Source organism: Pholis gunnellus, assembly GCF_910591455.1.
Source record: "Pholis gunnellus genome assembly, chromosome: 12".
NCBI lineage: Eukaryota > Metazoa > Chordata > Actinopteri > Perciformes > Pholidae > Pholis > Pholis gunnellus.
This window is the reverse complement of record NC_136539.1, coordinates 7,986,906-8,010,562: the sequence shown is the minus strand read 5'-3', so window position 1 is coordinate 8,010,562 and position 23,657 is coordinate 7,986,906. Positions and strand designations below refer to the sequence as shown.

General features: G+C 42.3%; 1 protein-coding gene across 1 annotated transcript in view; it reads left to right on the top strand.

Moving 5' to 3' along the window:
* Positions 1-23,657, top strand: part of col5a2a (collagen, type V, alpha 2a) — a 39,449-nt gene that overhangs the window by 13,075 nt on the left and 2,717 nt on the right. The window contains exons 2-52 of the mRNA XM_079170482.1: positions 5,042-5,266; positions 5,694-5,713; positions 5,815-5,847; positions 5,956-5,988; positions 6,267-6,320; positions 7,607-7,699; positions 8,216-8,287; positions 9,774-9,818; positions 9,953-10,006; positions 10,243-10,296; positions 10,947-11,000; positions 11,163-11,216; positions 11,311-11,364; positions 11,573-11,617; positions 11,902-11,955; positions 12,171-12,215; positions 12,462-12,515; positions 12,794-12,892; positions 12,997-13,041; positions 13,139-13,237; positions 13,363-13,416; positions 13,534-13,641; positions 13,842-13,895; positions 14,082-14,180; positions 14,293-14,346; positions 14,464-14,562; positions 14,660-14,713; positions 15,072-15,125; positions 15,216-15,269; positions 15,442-15,495; positions 15,654-15,698; positions 15,781-15,879; positions 16,574-16,681; positions 16,965-17,018; positions 17,191-17,244; positions 17,502-17,555; positions 17,677-17,730; positions 17,867-17,974; positions 18,254-18,307; positions 18,564-18,617; positions 18,984-19,145; positions 19,569-19,676; positions 19,855-19,962; positions 20,060-20,113; positions 20,198-20,305; positions 20,549-20,602; positions 20,733-20,840; positions 22,148-22,201; positions 22,394-22,501; positions 22,752-23,058; positions 23,327-23,508. Coding sequence (XP_079026608.1) covers positions 5,042-5,266; positions 5,694-5,713; positions 5,815-5,847; positions 5,956-5,988; positions 6,267-6,320; positions 7,607-7,699; positions 8,216-8,287; positions 9,774-9,818; positions 9,953-10,006; positions 10,243-10,296; positions 10,947-11,000; positions 11,163-11,216; positions 11,311-11,364; positions 11,573-11,617; positions 11,902-11,955; positions 12,171-12,215; positions 12,462-12,515; positions 12,794-12,892; positions 12,997-13,041; positions 13,139-13,237; positions 13,363-13,416; positions 13,534-13,641; positions 13,842-13,895; positions 14,082-14,180; positions 14,293-14,346; positions 14,464-14,562; positions 14,660-14,713; positions 15,072-15,125; positions 15,216-15,269; positions 15,442-15,495; positions 15,654-15,698; positions 15,781-15,879; positions 16,574-16,681; positions 16,965-17,018; positions 17,191-17,244; positions 17,502-17,555; positions 17,677-17,730; positions 17,867-17,974; positions 18,254-18,307; positions 18,564-18,617; positions 18,984-19,145; positions 19,569-19,676; positions 19,855-19,962; positions 20,060-20,113; positions 20,198-20,305; positions 20,549-20,602; positions 20,733-20,840; positions 22,148-22,201; positions 22,394-22,501; positions 22,752-23,058; positions 23,327-23,508 — 4,007 coding nt within the window. The remainder of the gene's footprint in view (positions 1-5,041; positions 5,267-5,693; positions 5,714-5,814; positions 5,848-5,955; positions 5,989-6,266; positions 6,321-7,606; positions 7,700-8,215; positions 8,288-9,773; positions 9,819-9,952; positions 10,007-10,242; positions 10,297-10,946; positions 11,001-11,162; positions 11,217-11,310; positions 11,365-11,572; positions 11,618-11,901; positions 11,956-12,170; positions 12,216-12,461; positions 12,516-12,793; positions 12,893-12,996; positions 13,042-13,138; positions 13,238-13,362; positions 13,417-13,533; positions 13,642-13,841; positions 13,896-14,081; positions 14,181-14,292; positions 14,347-14,463; positions 14,563-14,659; positions 14,714-15,071; positions 15,126-15,215; positions 15,270-15,441; positions 15,496-15,653; positions 15,699-15,780; positions 15,880-16,573; positions 16,682-16,964; positions 17,019-17,190; positions 17,245-17,501; positions 17,556-17,676; positions 17,731-17,866; positions 17,975-18,253; positions 18,308-18,563; positions 18,618-18,983; positions 19,146-19,568; positions 19,677-19,854; positions 19,963-20,059; positions 20,114-20,197; positions 20,306-20,548; positions 20,603-20,732; positions 20,841-22,147; positions 22,202-22,393; positions 22,502-22,751; positions 23,059-23,326; positions 23,509-23,657) is intronic.

The window sequence follows — 23,657 nt, the reverse complement described above, 5'->3', positions numbered from 1 at the left end:
TCTTCGCTTCCTGTCACAATATGTCCTGACATTGCTTGAGAACAAGTGGTCACTTGCATAATCCATCCTTTAAATGCTTGGTCCCCCCCCTCTACGGCTAGTTTAATTGAACTCTGAAAAGGTTATTCTGTAGCTTTATATTGTGTCTGAGATGCAGATTTGGACTATAATACCAGTTCTGCTCTAATACATACAGCCATGAGAAGGAGATGAATCAAACCCAAGGCAACAGAAAGCAGCTAGTCAGCCAGCCAAATAGATAAAGAGGCGAGGAGAGGGGATGTGGAATTTAGCAGGACCGCAGTCCTCCCAGCCAGGGCTGGACGTGGGACGGGAAAAGTTCGTCGTAGCTGTGGTCGCCTCTTTGAAGGGAAGGCCCACTGGAGACGGGGCCTGTTGATGGAAAAGCCTCAGACGTGTAATCAGCGAGCTACTTATTCATTTCAACTTTTCCTGGCCTGAGCGTCTTCCCCCTCGCTCGAGATACAGAGCTTTTGTTTGTAAAAGACAAAGTGAAGGGGGAGCGTGTTCGACCCTAGAGCGTCATTTCAGATTTCAATACAGCAAATCCTCCATGCGTCGGAATATTAAAACAGACATGGGGCGAGGGATACTCACAGGGCGTTGATTCGCTTTGAAGCAAAACACCTTGTTGACTTGATTTTCGACCCATTCTCAAGGCTTTGGGCTAATATGTAAAAAGCTCTCCACTGATGATTGTGTAACGGCTGCTTTTCCTGGACAGCTTTATAAGCCGACCAATCACAGGTTGGAACTAAGGGTCACTTTGCAGAGGGAAGATTTATGTTTGGCCATGAGACCAGGGGTTTTAGAGCAGGAAAGAGCAGCTGCAGCAGAGCCGCCCCTCAGCAGCTGTAACTCATTTGCATCTGGACGAGGAATCAGGCTGTACTCCTCACGGTATTAACCAGTCAGTTACTCTCACTGCAGCGAACAACTGGTTCAGAACAAGCCTGGAAACAAACGTCATAAATGGAATGATTCCACAAACTGACCATCCAGTGGGCACTATCTCTCTGAAAATAAGAGCGGGGCCATCAGTTTGGGGGGGGGGGGGGGGGGGGGGGCGCACTTGGACCCACTCATATTTCTTTTTTTTTCTAAAGGAAATGAGAATTCCAGCTTCATGTGACTCATTGTTTCCATCAGGTCATTTTCTAACCCTGCCATAGATTCTCCCCAAACACTGCATGTTGTGAGTATTTCCATATTAGCCAAGGAAAATCCATAAATTATCTTTATTTTTTTTGGTCTCCTCACATTTGCCAGCCACATGACATTTGTGGCACTGCGATGGCAGGTTTGCCATTTTTTAAATTTCTTCTTCTTCTTAATGTGTGCCATGACTTTTTAGGGGTGTGGGGATTCTTTGCTATCTGGCTGATGTCTGGTGAACTGCTCTAAATGATGGGCACAGAGTACACACATGAGTCATGTCGAAGAGCTCCAGACTCCATGTTTCAAACCAGGAGGAGGAAACTGTCTGCCCCAGCTTCTGGCTGACTCGTGGAAAATCAAGCAGTCATCGTCGGAAGGGAGCGTGCCTTTTCGCCGTTGTCACGGCTAAACTGTGTTTTTACGGCGTCTGTGGAAAAGTGTGGAACCTGCAATGAATTAACTGAGAGGAGGGGAAAAAGTGAACGTCCCTCTCCTCCTCCTCCTCCTCCTCCTCCAGGCTTGCGGTGTTTTTTTTGTGTTTTTTCTTTAAGACCGCTCTAAAAACCACACTTCTCTTCCAGGAAATGTCTGCCCCAACACGCAGTGTTTCCAGCTATGTGGCCGACAGCTCGGCCAGACATTCATGGTGGTGTGACGCTTTAATGTCTCGGCCATGAAAGGCCCTAACGTTACGCACAGTCTCCTGTACTTACCTGAATGAGATCCCAGCAGATAATGTTTGAGGCTGCAGAAACAATATGAAGACATGTTCACAATAATTCAAATCCAGTCAGTCATAAGTACTAAAGCAGAAGAGCACAGCCACGCTTGTTCTTGTGAAACCCCCTAAAAAAAAAAAATCAAGATTTATGGCTAAAGTTTTCCAAGCGTCTCCACAAATAAAGAGAGATGCGCTCTGCGTTCCAGGAAGTACTGGTTTTCATTTGGAAAGGCCACAACTCAGACAGCGAGATGTGACTGGCTTTTTAATCACAGGCCATTTCAATGCTCGACTTTCTTGTGTTTTGTCGTCAAATACTCTGCGGCTCGCGGAACAAAGATGGCTGCAAAAGTATACCTTCGGGTTGTATTTGGAGTGTTGATCTTCTGAAAACATAAACAGCTAAAAGCTGCAGTCCTCAGCTAACACAGCTGGTTGGGTGATGCATGGAGATAAAGCCTACGCTAAAGTCTGACTGCTGCTGTACGTCAAGGGGTCTTTATAGCGGTTGCTTTCTGTGTGGGTGAATGTGACTGTGTGTTCATATGTTCATGTGAGTCAGATACACAACTGACCTATAGTCAGATCCCAATACCAGACTGGGTTACCCAACAATGTGGAAAAAGTCCTAATGAAGTTTAAGCAGAAATTCTGTGGTGAATTAGCATCATTAGGAGTATATTTGAAGTGTTACATGAGCATATTTTATATCATTGTCTTTTATTTAATTCTTATTGCATTACTTTATTGCAAGATTGCATTAAGTATATTTTTGATATTCATTATCCTAGCATTCCTACAGTAAGTGTGTATGTTATCATGAAAGAAAAAAAGGAATAAGCAAAGCTAGTATAGGAAAATGAAAAACTCTTTTTTGTGTATGTGTTTTTCATAGTCTGAGGTATCACCTAAATCACAGCTGTACGCCTACTTGTGTGATTAGATGTAATGAACTCAAGAGTGTCTGATTACATGGTGCATTTCTACAGCATTGGAGAACGCTTGGAGTAATTCTAGGTATTTCAGAGGTCCCAATGATGTCTTGTTAAGGCAAGATTAAATGCAATTTACCAGTCACACCCTCCATCTATACATTAGCTCTGTTTGATCTTGTACCAAGGGTGCCTTTGCATCCCACTGTACCTGTTTCATCCCATTTTACTTCATCACTGATTATTACATCTACAAATAGTATTTATATTCATGAATTACTTCAAATATGTTCATGTTTCATAATGAATCGCTCAAAAACTCAGAAACAGACCTGCACGAGCAATACCAGGAAAACAGCTACGTGGGCTTCTTTACGTTATTTACACCATGTCTTTATATTGCCACAATTATATATTTATTGTGACTGGTAATGATTATAGCTAACCTTTAAAATATTCTGCCTTAGTACATATTTTCTTATAGTGTAAGTTAGTATGTGTTTTTGTATAAATGGTATACTTTTACTCCTGAGTAATGAAATGATTCCTGTAACATTCGGTCCTGATCAGGCTTTATTAACCTACATCATGCTATGCTATCGGTGTGCTTAGGCATTTGAGCTCAGAACACTCGCTGTATTTGTATCGTCCTGTACATCTGTCCTGAACATCTGTCCTCTGCAGTGTGTATACATTCCCCGGTTTGTCTAACACTAATATAAATATGTAATGGAGACATGTTAGAACATGTTGTCTTGTGCACAATGCTTTAAGGAGAGATAGAGCTGCACTTTTACCTGATGGATCCTGCTCTTTGATTGCTTTCGTGAAAGGTTTTTTGGAACCATCCAGAATGTGTAGTGAGGTAGAATGAAGTCCTTAATGTAGCTTCTCTTGGAATAATACAGAATGATATGAACCTCCCAACAGTAGTCAGGGCTCCTCTCTGCAGTATGCTTTTCCCTTCAGCTGGCTAACCTGACTTTACCTGCAGTCTGAGGCTCAGAGCTGCCTCCTGCTGTTTATATCAGGAACAGGTGAAGTCTCTGCAGACCTGAGAGAGGTGGGCTCAGATTACAGAGTCCTTCCAAACAGGATTCCTGTTAAAGCCGGGTCACCACCCGCACACTCACACTACGTTCACATCTCTTATTTCATGATACTCTAGAGAAAATGCATTTTGTGCTATTTTTACAGAAAGTATTTCCAGTGTTGTTGTGCATATAGTTGTCCATAATTTGTTGCAAGTGTGAGGTACCACATAGGATACTACGATGATCTATGTTGGGTAGTTTGTGAAGCGTACATTAGAAATGTAAAGTAAACTTTCAAAAGTGGATAATGAGACTTCTGGGAGTTGCCTCACAGGAGGCTGCAGGTTTTCTCTTTTGGACACGAGTTAGGCTGCATCTGGAGGAAATGATCTCATGTCTAACGGCTGCAAAGGGGCACGTTACCCACACCTTTGCCTCTATGACAGTGTTTGCAGTTGATGGTGAGAAGCCTTGTTTCACACCACACTTTTTTCCCCGTCTCCATAATGACTTTTTTAGAGTCTTGGTGTTGGATTAATTGTTCCCTGGAGGTGAGAGCAGCTGTTGAACGATCAAACCTGAGATCATGGCTTCATTAGCATTTATAATGTGTCTTGATATTTTGGGCAATTATAATACCCTGCAGTGTTATCAAATAGGATGGTAACTCACCTACTGCTCCCCCCTGAGGCAGCCGCTCCAAGGACGAATAAATTAACTACGGGCGGCACGGTCAATGGTTAGTCCTGTAGCCTGACAGAAAGAAGATAGAGGCTTTCTGTACTCAAAAGCTCAAAAAAATAAGGGTCGGTGCGTAAACAACACAACCTTGCTTGTGGGGCAGGCCTCAGCCCCCCGTGACCTTAAAGAGAGGGAATAGATAAAGGATGGATATGAATGGAAGTTCATTTTCTGTTTACCTGGTTGAATGGATCAAGAACATGTGATTTCTTCCTTCTTAAATTCTATCTTCATTCGTAAAGAACACTTTTTGTTTTCAGTTATTGTTTGACACTATGTACACGACATATTAAAAAGTTTGTCCTGTCTTGTCTGCTGTTTCGCAAACCTTTATTTGACGAGCAAAAGGTTTAGAAAACAAAGTCCACTTGCTTTTGATTTGACTGACACAATGTCGATAAACTAACAGTGTCCGTCACCTCTGTGCGTCCCAGGAGATGAGGTGAGCTGCACGGCGGACGGCCAGGTGTACACCAACAGGGACATCTGGAAGCCAGAGCCATGCCGGATCTGTGTGTGTGACAACGGTCAGGTCCTCTGCGACGAGATCCAGTGCGATGAGCTGACCAACTGCGAGAAGGTGGTCACCCCCGAGGGAGAGTGCTGCCCGGTTTGTCAGACCGATGCAGCGACCAGCGGCGGGGAGGACACTTTCGGTGGTGAGCTGCTCTCTGTGGTTGTTTGTCAGGTTGAGAAGTGAAGAACATGTCGGTGTTTGGATGTGTTTTTATTTTATTTATGACCTTATATTGTAGATAGGGGGCGCAATGACACGCCCGTATTTCTACACTGGCAAAAAAAAAATTTAAATACTTAAGAGCCCCAATTAAGGACAAGAAAACAAGAGAAAAGATGTTCACATTTGGAATCAATAATGACATCATCCCCATGAAATATGTCTTTGACAGGTCTCTGTGTTGCCAGTGAAATAATCTATTCATCTGTCAGAAATAATCAACAAGTTACTGCCACAAGTGCTACATCGCCTACTCAGCATCCTCCGCTGATGATTTATTGATGATTTTTTTCATACATATTCCTGAGATGGAGTCCAATTATTGTAATTTTGTCTTTTCCTCATTGTAGGTGGAGGCAGGATCTTCAAGGTAAGCCACATTTTTGGGATGTTGTGCTGTTGCTGCTTCATCTTGCTGATGTCATCAGTATCCTGGAGTATGAATGTTTTCTTGTTTATCTGTTTATTCAGGGTCCGAAGGGAGAACCCGGGGAGGTCCCACTTGTGAGTGTTTGCTAAATATAAACTTGTCAAACAGGCCGACAGTATTTCTCACAAAAGCCACCGTCTGAATGCAGTTCATAAACAGTGTGTTTGATATCATCCCTGCAGGTCGCTGGTATTAGAGGCCGCCCTGGAGCCATGGTGAGCACCTTGGTTGTTTGTTCTCTTTTCAAATTCTTTCTGCAAATGGCACGATGTGTGTAAATGTCCAACTACCTGAACTGACACTAGATGGCATAAGAGGACAGTCACCTCCTGCATAACATCACCTTACAAGGCCTTCTGCACAGCGGGATGGTCCTCTGGTCGCCTGAGTCACCGTGACATTTTAAGTGACTCTGCGACAGGTGTTGTTGTGATGTGAATGCAATAGCATCACTCCCAGGACTTTAATTGTTTCTCTCTGCTTGTCTCAACAGGGGCCTCCCGGCTCTCCAGGAGACAGAGGATCCCGTGGACACAAAGGAAGGCCTGTATGTCACATCCAGAAGTCTCCACACACAACAAACTAGGGTCCTGTGTTGGCTAGTAATCTAATCTTTATTTATATGTCAACGCTAATGCATACATGCTAAACTCTGATTGGAACTAATCTTCGATTACATTAAATCTTGTTGGTGCCAACCTCAGAGTACAACGTTTAATTAATATCCTGAATATAGTACAATCGTAGTTTTGTGTCTTAGTAGGGTTGTACCGAATATTTCAAGGCTTCATTCAGAACGCTGACATTCAAACTCTAAATTGACGTTTGTTTCTTCTTTTTGCATGTCTATTCATCGTGTTTAAACTGAGTTTGTCTGCAGAGTTGCAGGCACAGATCAGGCGACACAATTCTTATTGGTATCATACTATTTGTGAAGCTAGATTCCAGTGGTGCCTGCGTAGGATTGTCTCTGACCTGTGCGATCCCAACATTTCCAATAACTCCAGAGCGTTATTAAGTGCAAAAGTCAAAATGTATTGAAAAATGATAGATGTAATCATTTCAAAATTCGAAACAAGTTGTTATCTAACTAAATATTCTGCTTCAGTCTATATTTGTTGCCGTTTAGCCTTTCATAAAGTTCACTGCTGTCAAAAAAAATAGTTTTCTCTCCTGCTTGCTGCTTACAAAGAGAGGCTCACATTTGTATTAACTGTCGAGTTACTTTGACTGGTGACTTTAATATTCAGACTGATATATTGATATTTGTTTTTACATATTTCTATTTAATGGTTGTGAATATATCACGATGTCTACATAATCCATTGATCGCTCATTCTGCTCTTTAAAATAGCATTCACATAACATCTTGACATACATGACAGTAAAATGAAAAAAACATACTGGAGTACATACATCTTTTGTTTCAAGGGCAAGCGGCTAACATTCAAAATATAATGTAATGTGCCAAGTTGATGTATAATGTGCTTTGCAAGCTAAAATGTAGCAGGTTGATGAATGAATGTGCCCCTCTTGCTGGACTTGCAATACAGTCCAGGACAGCGTTGTGAGGGTGATTTATTAGTACATAACCAATGGTTTTCCTCCTGCACTGACTTTACAGCTCATGGTTCATAAACTAACACAAATTAAACTGCATCAGCTATTTCAAAATGTAAAGGCATTTTCGGTCCACAAAATCAAAAAAACACAAGTATACACATTTTTTTCCACAGCCACAAAATAATGATTCATAGTCAGATTGAGCATACTTATTAGATGGTTTTCAAACGAGTGAATCAGCACCTCTCTCTCTTTCTCTCTACTCTCTAGGGACTGCGAGGCTCTCCGGGTTATGATGGAGAGCCTGGTATACCAGGTCAGCCTGGTGAACCTGGACCTCCCGGACCTCCATCGCACCCAGGAGTGAGTTGTGCGCTGAGGGCTCTCACATGACGTAAACACACATATGCAACCTTCAAGCATGTGCTAACATGCACAGTCAGAGCAAACACAAGACAGATTACCTTAAACTACTGCTCACAAACCTTAGAAACACATACAGTACGAAACCAACACTAAACTTTAAACTCCGTCGTAATGTTTTAATCCTCACTCATCCTGACATGAAGTCAACACCCACCATTGTAAATCAGCAGAAACGTCTGCTGGACTTTTTAGTGTAGATGGAGAGCAAACAATACTGTAAACATGGGGGCACATTCCTACACAAGAGAACTTCATACTTCATGTACCTGTAATGCACTCACCTCATGTACTTACACTGGTGCAATATTAATCAATTTGCCTTAATTCTAGCTGTCTCTCGTGTGTATATAATTTGTATCCAGATGTTCTTTTTTTGTCATACCGATGAATGGACAATACGAGGTGATTAAACACAGTAAACCTAAAACCGGAGGTTGTGTGCTTCCCCTGCAGGGCCTGGGATCCCAGATGGCCGGAGTTATGGATGGGAAAACAGGACCTCAAGCCATGTTGACTGGCTCAAGGGTAAGAGGATGTTATCAATATATGAACTAATCTAATCTGTCAATGTTTCGACCAATCAGCCAAAAGGCAGACAGATGCACTACGTATCTTTCAAAATTAAGTTTGAATCTATATTGGAAAAAAACCTTTTTCTGCTTGTAGCTGTGGTAGAGAACAGTGGCTAGTTAGCAATTAGAGCAGCCCACAGGAACAGAGTTATACATTTTTGCACTGGTTTCCCACTACTTATTTATTTATTAAGAGATATGTTGCACTGATTGTGAAGCACTCTGAAACAATGTTGTTATTTTTGGCTACACAAATAAAGTTTAATTGATTTGATTAGTTTTTCAGTTGTTGAAATCATACCTGTAAGACAAACATTTAGCAAACCACTGTCTATGTAAGGTTTGATGTTTAAATGTAAATATGTTTAGAAACTTCTTAGCTTCAGATTGTCACCACCTCTTTTCTTTCCACCTTATATGATGGATTCTCAGCGACCTCACCCTTCAGTCAGGATAAGTGTGGTTGGGTTGGTGTTATGCACGGCAATGCGTGCATTCCACTGTACCCATAGACCCTCTATGAGTTATAATAAAGGTCTTAATATTGTAACCCTAGTTCTATAAGCACAGGCGGAGCCCTCTACCAAGGGGACCCTGCCACTCTTACACCACTTGCTGAAGAGGGTATTGGATGCTGGACAGCGTTGTGTGCTGCCTTTTATACTGTGGGGTCCAAACGTATTCTGGTAGACACGCCCTGATTGGCCGGCTATGCTCATGCAAACTTTCAGTGGTCACTTGTTTGTGATTGGAGGCGAGTATTACCTACAGAGTCCAGTAGAGGGCTCCGCCGGGTCTTATAGTACTAGGGTTACAATATCGTAACCTTATTTCCGGTGAGTCCAGGCTCTTATTTCAATTAGAGAGTAGATTATACATTTTAGCATGTAAACAAGCTCACCACTTTGGTAGACTTTTGAAATCTATCCATGCATAATTTCGAACAGTTGGATAAGAATATCCTTTTTGTTACTTTTCTAATATTTTATCAGGACAACGAGCAACATTTAACTTTGACTTTCATAGCCCATGCTCGTAATCTAGTCAAATTAATGAAAGTAACAATTTATAGGTTTACGTGTTTTATGTGCTCGACCATTACTCAAGTGGGGAATAGGCCAGTAATTAATCAACCATTGCCTGTGCTTTGTCAGCCATTAGCACATGGGTTCATAGAGTTTATCCATTAAACTTGAATCCATCAAATGAATCGACATTTCCAATGAGTGTTCAAGAGTCTGTAAATCGGTTTAGAACGTCGGAAGTACTGGATTATTTTCTACTTGGAAGTCAAAAATGTTTTGCTTAATGTGCCATTGAGCAACTTTCATAGGAATCAACGGGACCACGCCTCTCACTCTGTATCCAGTTCCCTTCATACATTATGCAATTAAGCGGATTTCTGTTCATCATTTGATTGTGCATCATGTTTATTTTAGGGAGAAGCTGGAACAAGAGGACCTCCTGGGCCAAGTGGCTCACCTGTAAGTCCACAACAAGCTTTAAACTCTCACTCTGCAGTAAACACTAATAATACGTCAATGGCATTTTATGATTGTGTTTTGCTCCCTGTTTATCTATAATCTAAGTGTTTCGTCTTTTCCCTCACGCTTCTAAGGGTCAAGCTGGACCCCAAGGACCTCATGGAGATGTCGGCGAAACAGGGCACATGGTATAACATCATTGATCTGTACAATTTGTGCATACGTCAAATCACCAATACACATGGTCTGGTTTTGAGTGTGATTTACATGGTTCTGATGTACCGCTTGCTTGAGAGAGCAGCAATAGCTCACCTACTCTTCATACACAGCTGCGTTAGCCTAAATAAATTGTAATTGTACGCTGATGGATTTCAAAGGGATCGGTTGTTGCTGGATGTTAACAATCTGACTGTGACTTTTTCAGGGTCCTAGTGGACAAAGGGGACCTGAAGGCCCTCCAGGGAAACCAGGTGAAGATGTAAGTCTGCTCTCGTACAAACTCACATTGTGTCTGACTGAAGGATGCACCAGTTTTATGTCTAAGTTAACGTAAAAGTCCACTCTTCCAACATTCACTCTAACATTTATATTACACTTTCTATAACTCCGTGTATTCAGCTACAGTAAAATTAAAAACAGGAAGACGGTTTTAAAAAGGTTGTGTGTAAATCTATAACTAAAAAATGAGTCATACAGCTAGACAGGCATGGCTGCATTTATAATAGTGTGAAAGTAGAAGATCTTGGAGATACAAGTTGACGGGTAGTATACCCACAAATGTTAAGTGAACTGAGTTGAGTGTTTTGTTTAATTACATACAGTAGGCTATCATCAGTGCGTCAATTTTTAAAAGATGTTTTTATAGCATTTTCTTTGTTTTCCTTTCATGGGTTAGTATAACAAAATGAAAGACTTTATCGTAAAAACAACACGATAAGTGAAAAACCTACAAAACCCTATCACCTGCTCTGCGTCTCAGTACAGTATACCGTCAGAGGGTCTTTGTGTAACGCAAAATCTGAGAGAAGAAATTTGATATGCGATTTGGCGACAGTCATTTCACTTTCACCGCTAAATGTTTTGCAGCCAAACAAGTTTGTAATGTGTCAATGTCATGTTCTCAAACAGGGAGAAGCAGGCAAACCAGGAAATAGCGGAGAAGCTGGATTCCCTGGATCACAGGTAAACTTTCAGCCCTTTATACAAGTATAGATGGTCTCCATCACTTAACTGCACACACTGTCTTCTCATTCAAATGACACAGGAAAATAACCCAACAGATGTGCTGTTAGTGCACCTTCAATAGATATAAATGCCAATGCTCTTCTATGTAACATATTTCAGGGATCCAGAGGATTTCCAGGAACGCCTGGGCCTCCTGGACTGAAGGGTCACAGGGTGAGTAAACCAGAGTTTACAAATTAAAAGTACGTTTATTCCAGAATACATTTCAACGCACTTGTTAAGTATTTTCCTTCTGTTTCACTAACAGGGCCATGGTGGAATAATTGGCCAAAAAGGTGAAACTGGAACTGTTGGATCCAAGGTATGAAATAATAAAAAATAAAACTATTTTCAGTCCGTCTGCCAGCTGGAATGATTGGTTGAAAAGCTGATTCTAATATAGTTGGTGAAGCGAAACCTGTTTGACTTACTACATGAATTAACTGCTTTGCTAAAAAGCCTTTATTAAAGCACCTTGCCATCTGGCAATCATATTTCTAAACAAGTACTTTTTTTCTGTGGTTTTGTAGGGTTCTACAGGGCCTTCTGGTCCATTGGGAGCACCTGGACCCATGGTAAGTTATTTTGTAATGCTTACTTTTTTAAGGTATTCATGGAGCTAGTGAATTTTTAAGCAGGTCTGACACTTGGGAGTTTCCTGGAGCAGCCCATACAGATTATATCGTTTATTATGCAGAACGTACGTGGACTGCAGTACACAAACTTCTGAAGTTTCTGTCTCGAATGAGGCAGGACCATGTATCTAGTGAACTGTAAATAACCCCTCTGAACTTCCTAACTTTAAACTTTTGCATTGAATGGAGGGCAGCTGTAATTTATCACTGTCTGCGTCTAACAGGGTCCTGCTGGGATGCCGGGGGAGAGAGGACGCTCTGGACCTGGCGGTATTGCAGTAAGGATAACATTACTATGCACCAGAAACATCTGCTGCCACGATCATATGTTGTTCTTTCTGTCACAGATTTGAAAAGCAACGTGTGGTTTTACCGTATAGATATGTGTATCCATTGTTTCATCAGTGGCAGCTGTCTATGACTAAAAGGGAGGGCCTTACATCAGTGTATAGCTGTGATTTACAAGTCAGAGTGATTCGATTTTGTCTTTTAGGGTAAACGTGGTACGCCTGGTAACATCGGAAAGCCTGGTCCAATGGTAAGTCAGCATTCACTGTGTTTTATCATTGCGGATTTACTGTACACCTCAGTGACTGTCTTACACAGCTGAGCATAGATGCTCATGTATCATTTAGGTGGATGTGAGTGGGAAAAGGATAGGAACCACTTATCACCCTCTTAAAATGTGCATATTTGATTCAATATGTTTGTATATTTTCCGTGTGGATGCACATTTTCAGCGTTTATTACTTAAGTCTAATTCCAAATATTGTTGGTTTAAAAGGGTCCATTGGGTCTCAATGGACCACCTGGATATCCGGGATCACCAGGAATGAAGGTACGATCACTAAAACACTCTTCTTTCGGCTATATGCTCATGCTGAGGGTCTCTTTATTAACTTTCTAATGGAAAGTGAATAGTCGGTTTCTAACAAAGTTATTCACCCTAAATTTTCTCATGCACTACTACTGTTTTCCATTCCATTACTTATAACAATTACCTGTTTATTTTTGAGACCTATGTACTGTATATAGATGAAAACTGCCAATAAATTGTCAACTGTATTAGTGTCACATTTCTGTATATCAACTGTACTTTGTAATGGTCTTCAACAGGGACAACCTGGCCCGACTGGAGTCCGAGGTCCAGAGGGCCCACAGGGACAGAGAGGAGAGACCGGTCATCTGGGCCGAGCTGGAGCTGTTGGCCTCACGGTTAATTTCTTACTTTACTTACAAATTAGAATTTATCAGTATACTTAACATGTCAACATGCAGCTCAGTGCCCTGCTTTGATGATCTAATTGTTGTATTCATAGGGACCCGTGGGTACGGATGGTGGCCCAGGTAGCAAAGGACCAGTGGTATGTATTGTACAGAGTAATTTCTTTTAAACAACATATTCACTATTTTTGATAAGGATAAACAAAGGTCACATATAACATGGATTACTTTTCACAGGGTAATCTTGGTGTTCAAGGTCCAGGCGGCCATGCTGGACCCCTTGGCCCACCAGGACCTCAGGGAAGCACTGGTCAGCCTGGTATCAAAGGACAACTGGTAAAGTGGTTTTAGATATTTGAAGAATCTTGCTTTGTATTACTTGTATCTTTAAAAAAAGAATAATGAATAAACAGTGTTGCTAGACATTCAGGAGACTCACATTTTTGCCTTTTGTGTTACAGGGAGATGTTGGTGTAGCAGGATTTAAAGGAGAGTCTGGACCCAAAGGAGAATCTGTAAGCTTCTACTACAGCTAGAATTAAACAAGTTTTAATGCTGCTTTTAAATTTAAGTAAGGGAATCGGTAAGACTTGGAATTACAGCATTTTCTGGCTTGTGTGTCAACTCTTTAGGGTCCCCCAGGCTCGCAGGGAGTGCTCGGACCTCAGGGTGAAGAAGGAAAGCGAGGACTACGTGGAGACCCTGGCTCTCTCGGCCCTCACGGTCCCGTCGGAGAGAGAGTGAGTCTGCATTTTGTGTCCTAAAGTAGTGTTGGTTTTCTGGAAACACACAGATGCAACCTTTTCTGTTTGGTCAATGTCCTTAGAAGCATCAGTACAGAATCCATGTGCCCCATCCATCTGGTTATACACCATTGCTACTCACATTTTTGTGTAAGTATAACAATGTGAACATGACTAACTCGTGATCTGTTTTTTAGGGAGCTCCTGGTAACAGGGGATTCCCCGGTGCTGATGGGTTGCCAGGACCTAAGGTACATAATTGTCTACCACTGTATATTATAGTAATGATTCAAACAAACTAGGCCAGCTATATCGATAGTAGTAGCTAGTATCAGTAGCTTATTGTCAGATGGTACCAGAGTTTGTGCTGTTGATGTTTTGTTTGGCATTCACATCTTTCAATCAGCTAACTAAATGACTTAACATTCTTTCTATAGGGTGCTGTAGGAGATCGTGGAACATCTGGCCCACCAGGGCCAAAAGCTACTGTAGGAGACCCTGGGCGTACAGGAGAACCTGGTCTACCAGGTGCAAGGGTAACACTGAAGACCTCCAGTTTTGATTCACTATATCATTACATTTACTATGTTTGTCTGTATCCCACATTTCCATTGCTCATATTCTATTTTTTTGACCTTTTAATCAAAGGGTCTTACTGGTACCCCTGGAGTCCAGGGAGCAGAGGGCAAGCCAGGACCACTGGTAGGTTACAGTTCCCAACCACATTCACAGTTAAATATATATAGTTAGCTTTCAGCTTATGAGATGACCATGATAATAAGAAATGATTGAGTCAAAGTGTGGTTTTCTTTTGTTAAGGGAGCTTCAGGTGAAGATGGTCGCCCAGGCCCCGCAGGGTCAATTGGAAACAGGGGCCCTGCAGGAATCATGGGAGGGCCAGGCCCCAAGGGCTTCAGTGTAAGTCACTCGAAACGTTGCAATAATGATCAGTCAGGTCAGTCTGTTTATCTCCTGTTCTGTTTCTAATACAAAACATATATTTTAAAACTCAAAGGGTGACCCAGGAAAGACAGGTGAACAAGGATCTGCGGGAGTGTCGGGTCAAAGAGTGAGTACTGTTTATGAATGAAAAGTTGTGTTTGTTTTGCAATCAGGGACTTAGGGACTTCTTCCACATAAAATAATTGCCAGTGATTCATTGATCTGTCAAGAGTAAGCATAGCAAAAACACATAATTAGTATAATAAAGAAACTGCATGGATCAACATAATGTTCTGTCTGTTCTGTTGGCTGTTGTACTTGCTACATGACGGCTTATCTTTGATTCCACAATGATCTACTTTACCGTTGAAGTTATTAGTCAGTAGTATATTTAGTTACCCAAAAAAAAACCCAACTCATACAGGTAATCAACACACCATTAAACCCCACATGTAGCAGGTTGTTAACTGTCTCAATGTCTTCAGGGTCCTCCTGGAAAAGATGGAGAGGTTGGCCCCGCTGGGCCCGCTGGCCCATCTGTAAGTGCCTGATTCTTCTTTGGTTGTAGTTCATTTTAGTTTTTTCACTGCTATCACAATTGACTGACACATTACTGTGTCCTCTTGAAGGGTGTCGCAGGAGAAAGAGGAGAGCAGGGACCTCCTGGTGTAAATGGATTCCAGGTGCGTAGATGTTTTTGGTTGGTATTGAGACGTGAGAATGCTGCAAAAGTAATGAACACTGACTTTGAGACTGTCGGTGTGAGAAGAAAGGGCGGCGTTAAAAAGTCATTAGACCCCAGTCTGTGCTGAAGAGGTGCTCAGATGGTCATGTCTGACTGTCTTGTGTTCGTAGGGTTTGCCTGGAAATCAAGGCCCTCCTGGAGAATCTGGAAAACCAGGTGACCAAGTGAGTGTGACAGATGATATAAATGCTGCTTTGGGCTAAATGGCCCTTGACTGAAACACATTCTTTTGAATCTACAATCTTTGATGTTGCTCTCTGTCCTAACACAATTGTCGTTTGAGGAACTTGATCTAAATGATACCATTGTTTGTTTCCTTCAGGGTATTCCTGGAGAGCTTGGTGTTGTGGGTCAAATTGGTCCAAGGGTAGGTGAATTTTCACTATGGTAAATTATTCAGGCGGTCAGTACAGATGAATAGGTCCAACTGATGTTTTTTTCTTTCCCAGGGAGAGCGTGGTATTCCTGGGGAGAGAGGGGAGCTGGGTACAACTGGTCTGCAGGGACCTAAGGGTATCCCTGGTGCACCTGGTCCAGATGGACCAAAGGTAATGTAGACAGGCCTCACCTGAATGTACAGCAAAAGATTATGTTTGAAGGAGAATACTACTGAGTGCAGAACCACTCAAAACAACGTCAGACAAATAAGGCAAAGTCTATTTGAAACTATCAAGAGATATTTTCAAATGAAATGACAAGATAGTTAAACTGCAGTATTTGGTGTCTGTTATGGCAACAGACTAGAGTAAGGGTGCTCCTATCAATAGACCACACATTTTTAAAAGCCTATATTTGTTGTAAATAGTCTGATCGTTGTCTCTATAAGGGGCAATCAGATAACGCAAAACATCAATATGTTGCGCATGTTGCCTGCTAATAAATAAACAGTTTTCAATTCATGATACTTTATCATTCATTTTAATACTTACATACATATAATTGTGATCGGCCTCGGAAATCCTGACTGGAGCACCCTTAGTCCGGAGTATATGCAGAGTATTGAGTAAAAGTGGAAGAGAAAAATACATTGTATGCATATCACGTATCTAGAAGTGCCAGTGTACTTACCGCATCCACAGAGACATGTAGACTTCTGCATACAATCTAAATGCAAAATATAAATGTTAGTGGGCATCCCCGCAATTAAATGAAGTATGTTTTGGTTGTACCGTATAATTTGATACATGTTTAACGCTCAAAAGCAATGAGCCTGCTGACATTGGTGTTTGTTTGTCACTGAAGGGTAGTCCTGGTCCTCCTGGTGCACTTGGTGACGCGGGTCCTCCAGGTCTTCAGGGAATGCCAGGAGAGAGGGGCATCTCTGGCCCTTCTGGGCCGAAAGGTGACAGAGTAAGTTCATCATTATCTTCTTTTCTATGCAATACATTTTTTTTACATATAATGTATAGTACATATGGATATATCTGGACAGCACAGTGGTTTTACTAATGTGGGGGCAAACATTGTAAGCAGTTAGTTCCTGTGGAAATATGCTGTATTTTTGGAAGATGGAAGGTCTTCTTAAGTTACAATCAAATCTGTGTTGGCTGTCATGTCCGTGTTAAATTAACGCAACTATAGGACATGTTGCCAACTTGAGTGCTGACACCTTTTTTTGCTGTCTTTTGTATAGGGAGCAATTGGGGAGAAAGGATCAGAAGGTACAGCTGGAAATGATGGTGCAAGAGTAAGCAAAATATCTTACATTTACACTTGTGAGACGATAAAACCCTGTAATGTACAAGTGTACATTTCACACTTGTCACAGCTTGTTCAATAAATGTGAACGTGACTTGACTGCACAAGGTACCGGTAACAGTGAGTGGAGTTACCCAACCAGATCTGTTTTCTGTCAACAGGGAGTCCCAGGTCCCGTTGGCCCACTAGGACCTGCAGGACCCAGTGGTGAGAAGGTAGGATCTTTTTTTTTCTTTCTAACACATTAAGAGGCTGTTATTTCCATCACAATGATTCAAGGTGATGACACGTTTTAGGAAAGCGTTGGTTCCCAGGATGCCCACTATGTTGTTAGTCATATATTCTCTTGGCTGCATCTGAAGGACAGTCTTTGGCTTGCATTGCCTCTGCAAGCATAAAAATACAGGATTTATGGGGCAACACAGGCTCAATGAATGGTTGTAGAAATAGTAATTTTGTAACATCTTTGCAGGGAGAACCTGGACCCAAAGGACCACATGGACCCCCAGGATCCAGAGGAATGCCAGTGAGTAGACCTGGCCAGTGTTTCAAACTTGAAGTCTATTCAGGCCATGTAAATACCGGTGATACAGAATGGGTGTGTATCAATAGTGCGCTTCAATATAATATTCTCTCATCTTCAACAGGGATCCAGAGGTGACCCTGGCCCAATTGGTGCTGTTGGATTTGCTGGAACTCCTGTAAGTAGTCATTCATTGTCACATTGTTTTGTTTTATATCCTAAGAAATATGTATGTCTCTTAATAATGCTGTAAAAGTAATATCAGATTAAACTTGTTTTGATGTACCCTTTGTAATATTACCAACATTCTACAGGGTCCTGATGGCCAACCGGGAGTCAAGGGAGAGCCTGGAGAACCAGGCCAAAAAGGAGATGCTGGATCATCAGGACCTCAAGGCTTGTCTGGTGCTCACGGACCTCATGTGAGTTGCACATGTCAAGAAAACAAATGAAAAATGCACTAGAGAATTTTGTTTTTTCATGTGGTTGTTCCTTGGTATATTTTTGCAGGCGACTCCTTGATATTGTAAACAGTGTCATCAGTCGTCTTTGTACTTTTATTTGGTCCACTTTGGAAGTGTTAGTGTATTAACTCCTGCACAACTATTTATCATGGGTGTACTGTATGTTTAAGGTTCCAGAGAGGCAAGTGTTCACTTGCAAATATGCTGCTGATAAATGCTTCTCTGTTTTGTTTGTAGGGGCCAGTTGGTGTTGCTGGACTGAAAGGCGGAAGAGGAACACAGGGTGCACCAGTAAGATCTTTTCATAATTACAGAAGTTATACGAAAAGGTGAAATTAGGTGGAGTAGAAAGGATTTTGTGAGCACAGGAAGCGTGTCAACCCTGATTGTTCAATTTGTCTTATGCAGAGTTTAATACCTGATGTGTTTGAATAACAACTTCAGAAACTTTGTTCTCTTTCTTACTTCTCCAAAAAGGAGATATTGCAATCTGTCATGAAACTTGTAAAACAGTATTTAAGGATCTTGTATAACCTTCTGCTTTCAGGGCCCCACTGGTTTTCCTGGATCTGCGGGACGAGTCGGCCCACCAGGCCCAACTGTAAGTACTGCCCTGAGTTTGTATGAAACATTAGGGTAACAAGATATGACATTATATTTGTCATATTGGTTTAAAATTGGAAGGCTCACCAAGGTTTAATATAAAATCAGAGTGTGATGTGACTCCCTTAAACATGGAAGAGTGAGGATGATGTTGCTGTAATGAGATGTTGGTTATGGAGGGGCTGCAGCTTTTAAACTTTCCAAAACAGACAATCTAACAACCACGCACACTTAATGCAGCAGTTGGCCAAGTGTGCATGGTGTCTCACCCTACTTGGCCATTTCGGAACAGGTGTGCAGCAGTCTGACGTAAATCCTATACAACTACATGCCTCTATCTCATGACCACTTCCAATCCTGCCAGGGTCCACTTGGAGAACCCGGACCCCTCGGACCTCCAGGGAAAGAGGGTCCTCTTGGTCTCCGTGGAGACCATGGACCGCCCGGAAGACAAGGAGAGCGAGGACCAGCAGGACCCTCCGGCAGCCTAGGAGACAAAGGGGACTCTGGAGAAGACGGACCCACGGTAAACTGAAGCTATTGTTTTGCAATTTTAATCAAAACTAATTCCCCCCTAAACCACAAGTTAGTAATATGTCACTTTCTAAACAGAAATCAGTTGCAACTTATTTAGTAAAATTGGTAAAATTGCCATTTGGCATTTATAATAACAATATTTGAACTGATCAAACCCAGACATTGCCTTGTAGCAATATTGTGGTAAAAAAATATCAAACATTTTTTTTCCCAGCAGACTTTTTATTAAATGTAGGCACCTGATCATAACTATGGGGTATATGGCTCCTCTTAACACAAATTGATTTGAAATAAGTCTTATTGGCTGGTGTGGTGTTATTGTCAACCAGACATATTACACCAGGTTGGAATACACTGGGATCCCAATCAGTGTTTTAGGTAAATGTTCTGTGTGTGGTGTTATCTGCTTTAGGGTCCAGATGGTCCTCCAGGCCCAGATGGAACTACCGGACAGAGAGGCATTGTGGGTCTTCCTGGTCAGAGAGGGGAGCGCGGGATGCCAGGCCTTCCGGGACCTGGGGTGTGTATTCTGCACATTTAAACATGAATCATATTAATCCTGAAACTTTGTCTTAAATCAGTAGGTGTCATTTCTCTGCTTCTAAAGTGAATAGTTGATATGTATGTATGATTAGTGTGTATTATGCGGCATCGTCCTTTTAGTGCTGCATTGTGAGTTGCCTGATTCTTTTTTTTAGGGTCCCCCAGGAAAACAGGGATCCACAGGAACATCCGGAGATAAAGGCCCCTCAGGCCCAGTTGGTGTTCCTGGTGCGAACGGACCTCGTGGTGATCCTGGTCCTGATGTGAGTTCAACTTCCCAATTGGTTGTAGCTCTCAAATGATATCCGTGTGACTGTCGTTTTTTACAGCTGTCCTAATGTCTCCTGTCTGGTCCTTTAGGGCCCTGCAGGAACTGATGGCCCGCCAGGCAAAGATGGTGGTCTAGGACAAAGAGTAAGAGACAGACAGATAGAATGGAAATGGGACTTGTTTGTTGTTTTACACATCGCAAGTGGCTGACGGCTGGTACTTTTCCAGGGAGACCGAGGAGATTCTGGTCCAGAAGGTTTGGTTGGTCCCCAGGGACTTCCTGGCACTCCAGGTCCTGTCGGTGCACCGGGTGATGCTGGAAGGAGAGGAGATGCTGTAAGTGGACTCCTAGAAGTTTATGTTCAGCGTTTTAGTCCAATCCAATAACAGATTCACGCGTGATTACATTCTGGGGGTAGATCTGATTTAAGCCCGGGGGGCATGTTGGAACGTGTATGAGCTTAATACGAAGTGATAGGAATGATGTGTTGGGGTATAACAAGGAGTTGGAGAGTTTCCAGTGCTGGCAGAGAGATATTTCTTCCCTTAGGGCCTTTTAATAATCGGACTCATTTGCAGGGCTCAAGAGGACCTGTTGGTCCACCTGGCTCGGCTGGAAAGAGAGGATTAGTGGTGAGTTATACAGTACACTACCATACACTTTGATATGAACATTACTGCTGAAACAAGCCAAGAACCACAATGAAAAACGTACCCATTTCTAACAATAATCATGAAATGTGTTAAAATCTCTCTAATTCAGGGACCCCAAGGACCAAGAGGGGATAAGGGTGACCTGGGAGATCACGGAGAGAGAGGGCAGAAGGGACATCGAGGCTTCACCGGTCTGCAGGGTCTTCCAGGACCTCCAGTAAGTTACAGTGGTGTTCAGTAATCCTATTCTGCTGGCTCAACTCGCTGTACATTCCCTTCAGGAGGCCTCATCCACCCTTTGTCTACATTTTTTTCTTTGTTATACAGAGTCACTTTTGCCAACTGTGCATCAAATGCAAATGTGGTTAACACGGCTTCTGGTTCCTTTATTATTGTTAAACTACGTATTCACACAACTGTAGTGCAGAGCAACCAACACAAGTGCAGTCAGCAAGTGATTTCACTCGACAGTCTTACAATAACGATGTTCTCAATCCACATCGGATTGTATTGTAGTGAAGCGGTTCAGGAGAGGCTCCAACGCAAAAGTTTAGAAAGTCAATTTGATGTCCAGGTTTTTCTGAATGAGGACTGCAGTCATGCCGCCAAGGTTGGATTTATCAAAGTGATCCAAGGCGTCTCAGAATGTTACAACAGGTGTGATGAGGATGAAAGTCTATGGCCTAATTCAAGTGACAGACGAATGGAGAAGCAGTACAAAGATTGTCCTTTTCATTTTGTCCATTTCATTATATGTAAACTTTTTTAGTTGTTTTTTTGCAGACTTGAGTCTTTTAAATCAAATGATTCTGACCAAGTAAGCAACAAACTAAAAGTTCGGGAGACTTGAAAGCAGAAATGGAATGCGATATTTAGGGCTGTCCTTGAGTAAAGAAATCTCGTCCACTATATTTGTTGTTGCCCTAATAATATTCATAACCATTTTTTCATTATTGTATAATCACCTGAAACTAAGAATCATTGTGATTTTGTTACTTTAGAATGAGGTAGCTCAGAATGTACAAACCAAACACTGAATCTAGAGAAGGCCTTCCTGTTTTTGTTTTTCTTTGTGCTTGAAGGCCACGGTAGTTCTCCAACATGCTTGGAAAGGGAGGGGTGAGTGGAGGGGTGTTTAGTTGGATATTTAACACCCAAAGACTGCTGGTCTGCTTCATCGGGATTATGCTGGTGTGATTTGATACATTTTTATTGAGAGTGCTGGCGACATCAGCAAACACCCCCACAACTGTATTGTGATTATAATGTAGGTGTTGCTAAATCCTGATGTTTAATATAGATTAGAAACAAAATCAGAAATCAGATTATGCTGAAGTCAGGAATAGTTTCCGACTGCATGGTACTGTTACCAACATGTAAGGTCCCCTGCTTGACTATCATCCAATGGGTAATAGCCATCAAGCACCGGTGAACCTGTGTACTGCATTCTGGGAAAACTTTGAAGTCGAATGTGTAAATGAAACGGACAAAGAGACTAATGAATATTCACCTCTGACTTTTTAGGGTACAACAGGTGAGCAGGGAGCTCCAGGAATCGTTGGACCAAGCGGACCGAGGGTAAACGCCACAGTTCAATTTGTTTCAAGTGGAAAACATGCCTTCCTGAATTTCATCTTTTGTAATAGAATAAAGAGTTTTACATGGAGCAAACCCAAGACATACTTTAGTTTAATGCCAGCAATCATTTTGGAATCCAACCCCTGATTTTAAAGCAAAGACTAACTGTCTTTGATATGAATATGAATTCAGGGGCCTCCTGGACCTATTGGGCCTCCTGGAAAGGAAGGATACATTGGACAGCCAGGACCGATGGGACCTCCTGGAACCCGTGGAATCAGTGGAGAAATTGGACCAGAGGTATTTATTCACTGTACAGTGTTGAACTGCATGCAAGCTGGAACTAGTAAAAAGCATTGCAGCAAATGTAGTTAAAAACAGCCAGACATCAGTCTGACTTTAAATTGTTGAACATCTTTGCAACAGATGTTCTGTGAGGCAGGAACGAGGGGCTGCTATAACTTTGTTATTGCATATTTTTGTCTGAATAGAGTTCTGACCAGAAAATAAAAACTTCAAGTAAAATACCATAATACTCTTAAATCTGCAGGGTCCTCCAGGAGAGAGTGGACCCGCAGGCCCACCTGGTCCCCCAGGACCGCCCATGGCCGCTATGGACGACCTCTTTGGCTATAACGATTACGACTCCGGTCCCCCTCCTCCTCCTGAGTTCAGCGAGGACGAGGCCATGCCCAACAGCAACTCCTCCACCATATTGGCCGTGGACCCCGGCGTTCAGGCCACCCTGAAGGCCCTCAGCAGCCAGATCAACAGCATGAAGAGCCCCGACGGCAGCAGGAAACACCCTGCCAGGACCTGTGACGACCTGAAGAGATGCTACCCCTTGAAGAAGAGTGGTGAGTGTCAGTGGCAATGCAGTCCTTTGCCTTCTAGTTTACCACGCGCTTATCTTAGCTGATATTTATCCCGTTCATCAGTGCGTTTCTTTAACATTATAAACCTAGAAAAACCGTCGAGGCATGATGCCTCTGAACTGCAAACTAAATTTGCTTGTAGCCAATAAAACTGACGTATTGTACCTTTGCAGTTGTTGCAGCTGTAGAATAAATCAACTGTGTGGTCAAAAGCTACATGTCCAGAATTCCTGATCACTGTGTTGTGTAGGGGAGTACTGGGTGGATCCAAACCAAGGCAGCGTGGAGGACGCCATCAAAGTGCACTGCAACATGGAGACCGGAGAGACCTGCATCTCTGCCAACCCTTCCAGCATACCTCGCAAAGTGTGGTGGAGCTCTTCCAGGAACAAACCTGTGTGGTTCGGAGCCGACATCAACCGTGGAACACATGTGAGCGGTTACATTTTGACGATGGGAGAGAGAGAGAGGGGCAGCACAGTGAAGTTGTTTCACACTTGCAAAGAAATTGAAACTTTAAGATTTACAGAAAGATGCTCAAACGGGTGCAGAACTACCAGATTTTAGGTTAAATAGAGTGA